A 14,475-nucleotide genomic window follows, 5' to 3' on the forward strand; every position below is an offset into this window, starting at 1 on the left:
TACCATATTTACTACAATGGTTTCATGTAGCATTGGTATCACAAGCTAAACCTTTTACCAGAGGAATATTTATTTCTAGACATGGATACTAAATTCAGAAGAGCAATAGCTTGTCTGAGGAGCTCGGGTCTCGGTCTGGAAATTGAGGAGGGTAGGGCACGTGGTATTTTTCTTGAGGAGCGCACCTGTAAAGTTTGTTGTACAATTGAAATTATAGCCATACTGCGCATACACTGAAGTACAGTTTTACTAATACTATAATTTCCTGCCTTATCCATCTAAACCTGGTTATACTCTCTATTCAGTCTGTGTGTCACTACTTTCATCTGATGTAGTCACAGTTGTGTTATCTGTAGCCATTAGTTCATCCCTAACATCAGTCAATATATAGCCCAACAAATTCTTTCCCCTCCATGTAGCTTTTCTTTGTGCCTTGGGATTAGCAGCACCAAGACCAATGCCCCATATTCTGTCCCTAGGACTGGCTTCTACTAATGTTGTACCCACTGTAGCAAATAACTTGGCTTTCAGTTCACTGTTCTGTGAAAACTGAAAATAAAGAAGATTTATTCAAGTTACACAATAGTTTCATGTAAAGTGCTGGAAGTTATCAAGGACCTAAAATGTTATCAGAATCGCCCTTCCTCCAGACACATATACCTGTCATTCAGTTCATCTTTATGGTGTTTTCTACTGCACTTTCACTGATTTTGCTCATAAAAAACTGCATGAGCACTTATGCAAATACCCAGAGTACATGATAGGGGTGTGTAGTATTTCTAAGATTGTTTTCCTCGTCTACAGGCTATATACAAAGTCTTTTGACGATTTCCCTACCTCTTGTATAGAATGTATATGGATACATTTGTAGTAGCAGGACTCAATGATATTTTCCTAGGAGACATTAACAATCTAAGTAAAAAAAACGTGTTGATCTGGAGTACATCACACCAGCACTTACATTGCTAGTTATAAAGGGGAACAAATCTTCTCATCTTGAAGAAATGTTGCTAGATGTGTGATGCCATGGGTTGTTACAAAATGCAAAGAATTGTCAATTTTATCTTTATTATAAGAACTTCTCTGTTTGGGGTAAACTGAAGTCAGTTATACTGGTAACAATGGCAACCATAACTATATTTGGTTCACTTTTAATTTGACTCACCTTGGCCATATTTGCCTTCTTCACAACATCTTTACATCTTTCATTCCATGTCTGTACTTCAAAATTTTGTACTTTACGTCCAAACGCTTTCATTGCTTTTGGTTTGTTTGTTTTCATTATTTTCTTTGCCATTTCTCGATCACCAAACATGACTGCAAGAATCAATCGATACAATTCTATTTAGTATTATTGTGCTTAGAACATTGCACAATTCATCTGTTGGTGTTATCACTTGAAACTAAAACTGGTCTGTAAAAAAACACTGGGTTAACAAAAAATTTCATTTCACACAAAATCCAAACAATGTAAATTCATTGCAACATGCCATCTGATATGAAAGTTAATTTTTAAAAAGACTATGAGTTGTGGTTTTGACACATAATCTCTGGTTTCATCAACAACAAGATGACATTTTAACGAGTAAAGACCAGTAAAGCTGTCCGTGTAAATTTGTGTACTCTCAGATCACTATAAACGATGTAACCTTTCCAAAAAACAATATTTCCTTAGGTCAAGATCTAAGAAGGATTGTTTAAATACACTACCTGCTTTTTGGTGCATCATGTATTGTTCAGCACAGCTGTAAGTTATTCCATCAACAGTGAAATTGGCTGGAAACCACTGACTGAATGGTGACTGAATTTTCCAAAAGAAAGTATATTTCTCGGACTTTGTGTTTTGTACAGAACTTGAGGATTTGGCTTTGGCAGTCTTTGTCCGCATGCTTGTAGTACTTTTACAGTTTGAACTCCAAAACACACACGTCGAAAAACAGATACACGCTGTTACTAAACCACAAGTTCTATGCTGTAGTGTTAACGTCAGCAGTTTCATATATCGTAATACAGTAATAGTAGCGCTGTGTAGACTACTATTCAGTTATACACTACACATCACATATGCCAAATAATTTTCTGCTTCGCAAGCAAATTCAAAGCTTGACATTTCCGGGTTTCCCGTTCGACCTATGATGGCGCCCTCTACCAGGAGAAAAGGTTAACTCGAAGGACGATGATGATGACCCAGACAGTGCGTATATAATTATGATGAGGTTTACTTTCTCGACTGAAATAACAACTAGCTCAATAAACCATAAGCACGAAATAGTTTGTTTTTGTATTCTTCACTTAATTAATCTATACGTGTATATTTGAAACTTAAAAATGCTCTGAAAAACATTGGAAAAGTATTTTTTAAAATCATGACCATGTAAAACAAAACCCCAATAACCTAAACATGCGAACATTTACAAAAGTAATAACTCATTTTAGTCAACATGTATAGTAACTCAAACATGTAACAAAATACACATGCAAATCCCCCCCCCCCCCCTTCCTGATGTACTACCGGGGTGACTTACACTAGTGTAACAGCGGTTTCTCTGCTAGTGGTACATAAATACCATACAATTGAATAATTACTTTAGAGAAATACTTCAGCATTGCCTACTTTGAAAATTTCATAAAATAATCTTTTAAATGATACAAATGACATCTGGAACTATTTATGATTGAAAAAAGATAAAAATTTCAAATAGAGACAAGGATTGCATTACTTGATTTTCTTGATTAAAATAAAGTATTTATTGATATATATTGTACTACATTTCATAGAAGTATACATATAAATCATATAATTATTAAAATTCACAGACTGAGACACAGATTAACACTACACAACATTCTTGCCCAAATAGAAAGCACGCCACACACACACACACACACACACACACACACGTCAAAAATCTTGAATAGCACATTTTATTAATAAAAATAACTATTTCACAGACAAAGCAGAGTTCAAATCATATATACTGAGAAAACAATAGCATAACATTTCTGTAAAATCCACCACCCAAACTTTTGAAGTCAGACTAGAAAATTTGAAATCATCTGGATTGTCATTACCACATCACTATCAACTTGCTTATCAAAACTGATTTTCATTTTCTTCCATAACTTTTTCATCTCAGCACTGTCATCTTTCATCTCACTAATTGTCATCTTTTATCTCAGTAATTGTCATCTTTCATCTCAGTAATTATCATCTTTCATCTCACTAATTGTCATCACCAGTGGTAGATGACCTACATTATAGAAGACTGTTCATCAAGAATCATCTATATTATCTATGATGTCTTTGCTGATATGTCTTTTTCAGAATCTTCATTCTCTTTATCATCATCATCATCATCATCATCATCATCATCATCATCATCATCATCATCATCATCATCATCATCATCATTAATGTTTTGTTTATTTTCTTCTTCTGTCCTATCATAAGCTGCATCTTTATCTTCATCACTTAGTTCCTTATCTTGAGCTGCATCTTTATCTCCATCACTGAGTTCCTTATCTTGAGCTGCATCTTTACCTCCATCACTGAGTTCCTTATCTTGAGCTGCATCTTTATCTCCATCACTGAGTTCCTTATCTTGAGTTGCATCTTTATCTCTCACATCATCTTTTTCATCTTTCTTATCTTTTTCTTTATCCTCATCTTGTACCTCATCATTTTCTTTCACTTCTTCATCTTTCTCCTCCCTGTCCATTACAACCTTGTCTCCAAGTTGTCCATCCTCCACACCCTCTTCCTGGTCTATCACATTTCTTTCATTTTCTTCACTGCCTACCACTTCTTCAACCACTTCTCTCGTCCCTCCATCTTCAACTAAATCATCAGCATTACTACTTTTCACTAGTACTTCCCTTGTTCTCCTTTGGTTGGGCATTTTCTGATCTCTTCTCTCCCTACTTCTTTCAACTTTCTTAGCTTCTCTTCCACTTTCTTTTAAAGCTTCTTGTTCCATTAGTTCATCTCTAACATTTGTCAGGATATAACCCAATAAATTTTTCCCTCTCCAGTTTCTTTTCCTCCTAGCTTTATGGTCATCTGCAGCAAGACCTATACCCCATATCTTATCAATTGGACTTGCTTCCACTAAAGTAGTGCCTTCAGTCTTGTATAGTGCTCTCTTCAAATCTTCATTTTGGGAAAACTGCAAGTGAAACATAAATGGTTACAATCGATTGTATCATTTGTGATGAAAGAGACATGATTTGTTGCAAACGAGTACATTGAGTATGCCATAGTTTCACTCATACATTATGGGGTTTCTGTCACATGATTCCATGGGTATTAAACACTGTAACATAGATATCAAATATAACTATATGGCACAATTTTAAACAGAGCAGAATTCCAGACCAGTCGAATCAACACATATATGCTGCAAAGCCTGCATTCTTAGTACACCTAAGAAAACCTAAGTAAAATCTACTTATACGGAAATTGAGCCAAGAAGAACTAGATCCATTTTCTATACATTTATTTACATTACATTATTGAAATAATCTGATTTTTAATATTTGCTGTTGATGACAGTAAATAGACAAATGTTCACAACGTGTAATAAAATCTCAGAAGTGCAAGTTTTTTTCAAACCAAAGTATACTGTAGTTCATCATCTTCATGTAATATTCACAAATCAATGTATTCTGACTCAGCACAGTGACTCTTTTGTAACAGCATTACTAGTAAGAAACTAGTGCCTTATCTTTGTTGTGAGCCAGTGCATTATGGGAGTTATCAGTCATGATTCCTGAGTGCTTATTCCCTTCAGTGTAAAACATCTAATGAATATTCATCGTGCAAATGAATATATAATTTCTGCTCACTCTCATGAGGCAATGGTCTTTTATTCCCTGGAGTGGTGTCCACCTTTTAAACATATTAATTTCATGATATTCATTTTTAGACAAGTGTCACTTTGTATTTGATTTTAGCCACATAACACAACTTCTACAGAGAGAACACTACAATCCGCAATACATTTGATTTCATGATAATATATATTACAACTTTGTTATTTTATTTGAAGTAATACCTTTTCAATATTTCCTCGCTTGACAAGGGTTTTACAGCTATCATCCCAGATTTGTTGGTTAAAGTTCTTAACCTGCCTTCCAAGTGCTTTCATTTCTCTTGGGTCATTAGTTTGTAGTACTGCTTCAGCTGTATTTAAGTCACTAAATAAAACTGAAAAAAAAAGAAAAAAAAGTCATCCCTATAATTATTAGTATATACATGTAACATCAATAAAATGCTTGGAATAAAATTTGGTGAACTGGACTGAAGAAAATAAAGAACATATAAAACTGACTGAGTCACAATAACGTAGAAAATGAAATGTTTTACAGTTAGTAATTATATATTCTATTATTTTGAAGTGACAGTTTAACAACATACCTGCTTTCTGGTGCATCATGAATTGTTCAGCACAGGTGTACTTTACACCGTCCACTGTAAATTTGGATGTATACCATTGACTGAACGGAGAAGGGACCTTCCAAAAATACGTGTACAACTCTCTATCGCCTGAAGCCATGGTCAGTATTGGTGGAAAATGCGTTAGGACGACTTGAATGTTGAGGCTTTACTTTCAATTGTAACTGACAGTCACCAATTCCGTGAATTTAAATCATTAGATTGCACAAGCTCTTGCAAGTACATTTAGTTTCACTTTGCTTTGTTTACTTCCGGGTATAAGTTCTCGCGAGATATGTCACGGTTGATCGAGAAATCCCAGATAATTTGCATATAGAGTACAACATGGCGGCAAAATCGAAGGGAAGGAAATCTCGGACAAACGCAAAATGCCCGCGGCTGGACGAAAATCCCGGCAAAAATAAGACCCAAGCTCACAGGTACGTGATAACAAGGATTCCCATCAGAAGCACACGTGATTTTGTGATCAAAGTAATCACAGATCGTTCTTGTTGTACTTTCTTCGTTCTTCGAACTCTGCCACGAAACATGTTGGATCAGAGTCAACTTGTTGAACTTTTGTCCAACGTGTCTGAATGTTCCAACAAATAATAACAGCATGAAGGACAAAGCTCGTTATTGACATGTGCATAGATCAGTCACATAGATGATGAATGATCTAAGTGTAGTCATAAGTAAATAGAACAACAAATCAACGCTTTTCCCGGTCAATATTTCCCCACATGTAACTAACACAGAAAGTTTCGGTACTACAAGTTCACATTTCATTGTTTGTCATTGTTACCCAGTTTCATTGTGAAGGGTGTTTTAATTTTTCATTGTTTACTAACCATAGACGGCTATGGTATTACGTGTGTGTTCACTATCAGTGTTTATGTTCATTATTACTTGCACACACTACTCTTGCCAGGTCGTTTTTCAATTTTTTGAACTGTTTGTACCTTTACTTAGAAATTGTCATTGATGTATCTACAGCACGTCCTTTGTTACTAAGTACGTCTCACCTAATGTGATTTCTTGCAATAGTTAACCATGGAGGTATCTCCTATATCTCCACTGTCTATGTTTCAGTTCACACCCATATCAAAAACAAGTGTGTGGACATTCTCTACTGAATGATGTGAATGATTATGAGCACACAGTGACAGTACAAAAGAAAAATAAAACCAGCAAATGCTGACCATGGGAGCCTAGGTGTGTTCCTACCTCCATAGACTGACATACTACTGATTAGTCCTGCTTGTATACGGAGTAATCCGGGACTCGATTCTGACAATTGTCCCTACTATGGTGTTTAGAGTCAAGTCAGCAATATAGACTCGTGCATCGCCTGTAAGCAGGGCTAACTACTGATCACAGTAATGTTTGGCATTTATAGTAAGGGTTATGAATACCTCAGTCGTCTTACTTGTAACTTAGGAAGTGACTAGGAAAAACTTCCTTTTGGTATCTCATATGTTGCTTACAGTATTACTAGTAGTAGTACTACAGTAACTGACCCACACCCCTTGCATAATTTGCAAATCATAGCTAACTAAAAAGACGAGAGAGCTCGGAACTCAGACTGGTGAGCCCTTTACTTTTGCCTGTCAAGTTTGATATACGTTCAATATTTTGTTGATGTCAGCCAAGAAACCCTGAAATTATCTATCAGAGTTTCACCTTACTAAGATCAACAAAAAATAAACTCATGTATAGTGCAACATGCTGATCACATAAGCCATAGAGGGTGGAGGGTCTATGCATAAGCTATTTGATGGATGTTGGTGTAAGTACATTGTATACTCTCATTTGGATAGCATTTCTGATAACTAGTTTTTCTCGAGGTTTTGTACTATCTTGAAGTTAGGTGATTATAACCTCCCAACAGAGTCACTGCTATCACTCATTTGTATAATCTAGTCATAGTTTTAATTTGTGTCTACCTGAGTAATGGAATGGAAACACTGATTTCTGCTGTAACAATACTGGTGTGCTAATCATTTAGTTAGAGTACAAATGAGTCTGCTAGATGAAAACAGAAAATTTGCTGCTAAGATTTCTTTCCAATCTGTTTTTTTCCCATGATTCAGCAGCAAATCTTTCATTCTAGTCAAGACTACTATACTAAATTCAGCAAGAGTCAAGTGATGTTGAGACTTATTATATCTAGATTCCTTGTGTCAAAGCCACTTCCTTCCCCATACACACCCATAGTGAAAGTCTCCCTTCCCCATACACACCCATAGTGAGGGACTCCCTTCCCCATACACACCCATAGTGAGGGTCCTGGGGAGGGGGTGGGTGACTTTATGACCTATCATTTTCTATTGAACTGATAGTTTCAATGTAAATAAAAGAGATCTTTGTATTTTCTATCTTTCAGGAAGAGCAAACCAGAACCAATGTTAGAAAAAATTCATGGAAAGGAACACATTGTGCCTGTGAATGGAAAGGAACAGAGTGTGCCAGTTCAGATGACATGGGATGTTGATGAGACTTGTAAAAAGACTCTTTATGAAGACATGGGTGTAACTGAATTACATGCTTCCAGTGAAACTAGTGATGAAAGTTGTGGACATGGAGATTATCAGTTTGTTTCACCACCAGAGTCTGCACTAGTTCCTGTAACCAAGACAACTACATCAAATTCTCAAAGGGTATGTTTAGTTCATACAATTTTATTAGTGGTGTATTTTCTTGAGATAAAAATCACCAAACTGTATAAATACATACTGCAATTTACATTTCCAAATATAAAATTGTCTAAAAGTTAATGCTCTTTCTCCTTGTTTGTACAAAAGTCAGTATAACTCATGAATGGGAGAACAAGGATTAAGAAGTACCCAGGCCTTCAATCAGGCATCTACAATGTATGAAGTGTAAGAAAAGTCATAGAGAGACAATACTTGTAAAAGGCCAGGGTGTTTTTCATTGATTTAATATCTTGATGCAATGAAAGAAAAAGAAAACAGACATGAATACTAGTATTTGAAGGTTAAACCTCTAGAACCAATGGAATCTTGTTATCCTGTGTCTTATTTTGCAGAGCCTTCAGAGAGGAGGGAGTATTGTTCATGAACATCCAAACTGCAGTACAAGTACACATGCCAATCTATCATTTACAACACCTGTACTAGGGGATTATTTACAAAATGGCTGTCATTGTTCAATGAATTCAGAAAGTGAAGGTAAGTCTAAGAAAAGCTGAACATACCCAACTTCTTGTTAGGAAAAGTCTTCACTCAGACATTGGTCTGATGTATAGACTCAGACATTTATCAGTGTTGGAACTTAAAGGAGTGTCCATGATGACAAGTGAAGTGAAGTTTGTTCACTCACATCAATGTAAGGTTGTAATTATCAGTAGATACATAATACTTATTACACACTGTACAAGCCAAGTTATTTTGTTTAAACAGAAAATATTGATTATATACTGGTCATTCTATGTCACGACAACCTGTTTCTATGTTAATGGTTCTCTGGTGCTAAAAATATGTTGAAACATTCCCGTCGCCATTGTTCCAGATTTTTCATAAATTATGATTGGAGAGGTATAATTATAATACTCTCCATATTTTCTTCACTCCGCCGAAAAATACTCATGACCAAGGAGTTGTCACCACTTGTCTCGTGACTCGTGGCTGAATGAAGAAAAACGTTGGGGAATAATATCTAATATTTGTCATAGATCACAATTTTGTTGAGGGTAGATAATTATCGTAATATTGTGCGTCCATTACATTAAGTGACAACTTATATTCATAGATGTCAACTTTCAAAATGAAAACAAATAATGATTATAAACTTTAAACTTTTTTTGTGATTTTTAGATTATTTCAGTGAGTTGTCCGATGAGATTGTTTTGAATATTTTCAAGTGGCTACCATTAGCAGAGTTGGGACAATGTGCCAGAATTTGTCGAAGATGGAATTCACTAATGTAAGTTGACAAAGAGGATATTTTAACATAAAGTACCTCTTACAGTGGAAAGTTTACCTAAAGATGAGATAGACATGAATTTAAAATATAGTTGTAACGTGTTGAAGATTTCAGCAGATTCAGTAAGATAACAGTACACTTGTGACAATTGTGACACTTCTTGAGGTAATGGTTTAAACAAAGTCACACCTGAAAAATCCTTCAATTTCAAACCATTTCTATCAAGTTCTGGAAAGTATATAATTAACTTACTATTTGGAAAATGATATTGAAAAAAATTCACTGTGTGATATAAATATTTCCCATTGCCTGATGATTAGAGTTACCATAGCAACAAGTCAAATTGCAGTTAATTAAGATGTAGAAAGAAACGAGCACTCCCACAACGAAAAAATAATTAAAAACAAGTGGCAGTATAGGAAGGAAATAGTTATGTTATTGGTAAATGAAGGAATCAGGACTTATATCTTCATCTGATTTCAATAAAGTTGAGAGATACCTTGTTATTAATTGTAAGTGTTTTATTCGTATAGCTGTGATGAAACTTTATGGAAGAAGATCAATTTATCTGGCAAGACATTTAAAGAGGGACAACTTGGTAGGATATTACTCAGGGGTGCAATTGCTGTTAAACTGACAAAGTCTGAGATCATAGCACCACCATTTGATAGTAAAGTAGCTACTGAACTCAACAGGGAAGAAGAAGTGATCATTCTAAGAAGAAAACCAAGGAGGTAGGTTTATTGTCTTGTAACAACACGAGTCTCAAATGTTGGATTGAGTTACTTTCAAGTCAACAAGGTTGTTGATCTAAAGTAGTTCTTTGGCAAAGGCCCAAGTTTATCTTGTAATTTATTAGAACCACGTTGATGAGTCTGTATAATACTTTTCGTCATGCCATTCTGTCAGGTACCACTTGATGTGATAGAAAAGTCTGATTAAGAGTATAGATATATCTTAAACTCAATGTAGTGAAGTAGCAGAGCTACCTCCAAGGTGAATCAGCACATTACACTGACAACAGTGGAATGGCTAGAAAGTCAATTCAAGCCATAATACCCACTTGTCTGTCAAAACACATTGGCACCTAGTGTGGAAGATTGTCTTTGTATTCAAACTGTGGTGTGCAAAAATGCTCTTGATGAACATATATTTGGAATTGAAATGTTATTCAGAATGCTTGAGGAATTAACTCATGTATGTAATTTTGTTATCAGATCCATACGAGTGCAATATTTAGACATGTCACAGTGCCAACAAGAGGCAGATACATTGGCTGATGTACTACGGTATTGTCATCAACTGTGTAAAGTAAGTCTGGAGTTCTGTAAGATCAATGACAGGGTGCTGAGAAGTTTTAAAGAACCTGCCAATCTACAAGTCTTGAATTTATGTATGTGTAGTGGTCTTTCACCCTCTGGAATAGGACGCCTCCTCAGTGGATGTAGCAAGTAAGTGAAATGTAGTGTTTTGTAGTTTCAACATTACAGTTATTAAAAAATGTAGGAAAGTTTGCCGTTGATATTAAGCTATCGTTCTAATCAGACATCATGTGATACCCCCAATAAGACAATTATGCATACCCAGTAAGACAATTTATGCATACCCCCAGTAAGACAATTATGCATACCCCCAATAAGACATTTATGCATACCCCCAGTAAGACATTTATGCATACACAGGGACACTCCTACAGTACAGTATTCACTCATTTCAGAAGAGCCATGATTATGATTATGCTGGAGAATTCATCCTATTCGTAAACCTAACCCAAAACCTCCTAGGTTGAACAGAACAGTCTATCTATTTTACAGTCAGACCACTGTTGTACATTCATGTCCATACATAGAGCAGTAAATGTGAGGGGTGGGGGTTGACACTCAGGAGAGTCATTCATAAGTGCATGCACTAAAGTACATTGTACCTTTCTTATACATTGTCCATACATAGAGCAGTAAATGTGAGGGGTGGGGGTTGATGCTCAGGAGAGTCAATCACAAGTGGGTACACTAAAGTACATTGTACCTTTCTTGTACATTATCCATACATAGAGCAGTAAATGTGAGGAGTGGGGGTTGATGCTGTGGAGAGTCAATCACAAGTGGGTACACTAAAGTACATTGTACCTTTCTTGTACATTGTCCATACATAGAGCAGTAAATGTGAGGGTTGGGGTTGATGCTGTGGAGAGTCAATCACAAGTGGGTACACTAAAGTACATTGTACCTTTCTTGTACATTGTCCATACATAGAGCAGTAAATGTGAGGTGTGGAGGTTGATACTCAGGAGAATCAATCGCACATGGGTACACTAAAGTACATTTGTAAATTGTACCTTTCTTCTACATTCTGTAAAGTGCAAATTGTTAATGTAATTTTCCTTATTTCTCTACTTTAGTTTGATGGCATTAAACATTTCATGGTGTGAAGTTAGTAGACCTGGACTATCAGCAGTGTTAAATAATTTACCGTCATCGTTACAAAAACTCAATATTAGTGGCTATAGGCATGTACTGACAGATGAAGGTGAGTAGGATTTATTAAAGGGGAACACCAGTCCAAGAAATAAAGGCATGTTCATAAATTATGGATTCTAGGGAGTCATTTCACGATTTTATATCACCTACTGTAATAACTTGTCACAAACTAACAGGAAGTGGTGATTTGATACTTCCTTCAGATAATTGCAAGTTGCAATAATATTTACTACAGAACTCTACCTCCTGCCTAAAACTAAATCATGTGGGGCACAATAATGTTATTATGTTTATATGAACGCTGTTGGGGGTAGCACTGATTTCTGTGCTGGAGTAATGACTTAAACTATATATGAATGGAGATGATCGTAGTAATCGTAGTAACTCATATGATATTATCGTAACCAGACTAGTGTATGTTATATGTAACAAATATATTACCTACCTGAGATGCATTTCTATATCTGACGATTGTTTTTCTCTTTTCAGATGTGATATTGATAACACTTCGATGTCCTAACTTGATAGAGTTAGATCTGAGTGACTCTGCATTAGTGACACCACTCTCTGTACAGTGTATCATGGAAAGATTAAATAAACTACTCTTTTTAGCTCTCAGTCGATGTTACAATGTCCCAGCTGCAGTGCTTGTGTAAGTATGTTCATAAGTTTGGTGGTACTGAGCACCATAGATATTTAACAAATACTCAGTCAATGTTACAATGTGGCTACTTTCCTGGGGGCTGCTTCACCACTTGTGGAAGTGTGGTCAGTTAACTTTATAATTTTCAGAGGTTCTACAACAGCAAATGTGTATATTAACTTCATCAGGTCTTGAGGAATGGAAAAGATACATTAGACAACTCTTTATAGTTTTCAATTTAACAACTTCCTAGTCCATCTTCAGGTACTCTTCTATACGTAGGTTAGTTTGATCATTATGTGTCTGTCTATGTGGTGTGTGTGTGGGTGTGGGTGTGGGTGTGGGTGTGCGGATTGTGTGTGACATGAACACATATGCTATGTGTGTGTTCATGTTTGGGCACAAGCAAAGATGTGTCTGTGCTGTGTTTTGGCACACGTGTGTGTAGAAAGAGACGTAGCGCACTGTAGTTTTCTTTTATTAGAATTTACAAAATGAGTATAATCCAAGCAGAAATGGCAAAATATATACAAATTAGCACATGTATATACTGGTAAGATAACAGAATATCACTGCAGTCATACCGTGTATAAGAAAGTGACTCTTGTACATGATTTATAATATCATTTCTGTCTGCTACCATTACAGGCAATTAGGTGCTATGCCAAACTTAGTCGCCCTCAACATCTTTGGCCTTCTCCATGAAGATGGACTACAAATGTTGAAGACAAGTATGCCACAGGTTGAAATCAATAAATATCCATTTTCCAGCATTGCACGTCCTACCACTGGGCTCAGAAGATCCAGCATCTGGGGTGTCAAATGTTATGACTAGGTGAACCTTTCTGTCTAATGTTCTAGCCTTTATCTTATAAACAGATGAAATTAGGGGATACAGACCTACTGTGATAGCCTTGGGGGGGGGGGGGGGGATTGCCAGTACATCAAAATCACTTCCCTATTATGACAACTTTCCTTGAGTCTCTGAATGGGCAAAATCCTCCTTCCATAATGAGATTTTATTAGATATTGTCAAATATGGTGTCACATATTTATCTTTAATACTACAGAATTACATGTAGTAGTAAAGACTAACTTGTCAACTCACAAGAAATGACAGCAAAATAAAGAATTTTTACAATTTTGTTACATTGTAGCTTGAAAAGTACAGTCTACACACAACATCATTATAATTGAACCTGTTTGAAAAAGTCGCCTGGTCAGTGAGAGTCTGCCAATGGGGGGGGGGGGGGGGGGGGGTATTTTTGAGTCTGTGGTTATTGCATGAGTATAGCCATAGACCCTATACGTGTAGGGTCGATGGTATAACTGCAACAGTGATAGTGAAGATTGTAAGACGACATTTTCAATACCTGAAACAGTTGGTGTTATCCCCGACAACAAACACAATGTCTGAGATGTTATTCAAAACAGTGTCTCCATTAAATTAGCCATGTCTCTGAGTGTTACACTGTAACTTTTTGTCTGTACCAAATAAACCATGTCTGTGAGTGTTACATTGTAACATTCTGTCTGTACCAAATAAACCATGTCTGTGAGTGTTACATTGTAACATCTGTCTGTACCAAATAAACCATGTCTGTGAGTGTTACATTGTAACATTCTGTCTGTACCAAATAAACCATGTCTGTGAGTGTTACATTGTAACATTCTGTCTACCAAATAAACCATGTCTGTGAGTGTTACATTGTAACATTCTGTCTACCAAATAAACCATGTCTGTGACTGTGAGTGTTACATTGTAACATTTTATCTGTACCTAATACAACTATCATTGATACATGTTACACACATTTTCAATGACATTTCCACTAAGCTGCAGAGTCAAAGAGAAAAAAATGCAACAAGTTCAATAATAATGATGTTGCATAGACTGTACTTTCCACACAACTCTGATCTTGGTTGTACTTGTGGCTCCTTTCATTATTCATTTCTACAAAGGAGGCATCCTAGTC

General features: G+C 36.0%; 2 protein-coding genes across 2 annotated transcripts; one reads left to right on the forward strand and one right to left on the reverse strand.

Annotated features, from left to right (window-relative positions):
- Positions 1-63: 63 nt before the first annotated feature.
- Positions 64-2,090, reverse strand: LOC144436749 (protein irg-1-like). Its single transcript, XM_078125607.1, has 3 exons — positions 1,711-2,090; positions 1,166-1,317; positions 64-549 (listed from the first exon to the last, which is right to left on the reverse strand). Exons 1-3 carry the CDS (start codon positions 1,997-1,999, stop codon positions 298-300), a joined length of 693 nt encoding a protein of 230 aa, XP_077981733.1. The 5' UTR covers positions 2,000-2,090; the 3' UTR covers positions 64-297.
- A 3,689-nt stretch (positions 2,091-5,779) lies between these two features.
- LOC144437048 (S-phase kinase-associated protein 2-like) lies at positions 5,780-13,334 on the forward strand. The gene is made up of 9 exons (XM_078125916.1): positions 5,780-5,874; positions 7,821-8,094; positions 8,484-8,625; positions 9,271-9,379; positions 9,913-10,113; positions 10,597-10,830; positions 11,778-11,905; positions 12,346-12,508; positions 13,148-13,334. The coding sequence occupies exons 1-9, from the start codon at positions 5,780-5,782 to the stop codon at positions 13,332-13,334; spliced, it is 1,533 nt and encodes a 510-aa protein (XP_077982042.1).
- Positions 13,335-14,475: the final 1,141 nt, after the last annotated feature.

This window comes from Glandiceps talaboti, chromosome 6 (assembly GCF_964340395.1).
Source record: "Glandiceps talaboti chromosome 6, keGlaTala1.1, whole genome shotgun sequence".
Lineage (NCBI taxonomy): Eukaryota > Metazoa > Hemichordata > Enteropneusta > Spengelidae > Glandiceps > Glandiceps talaboti.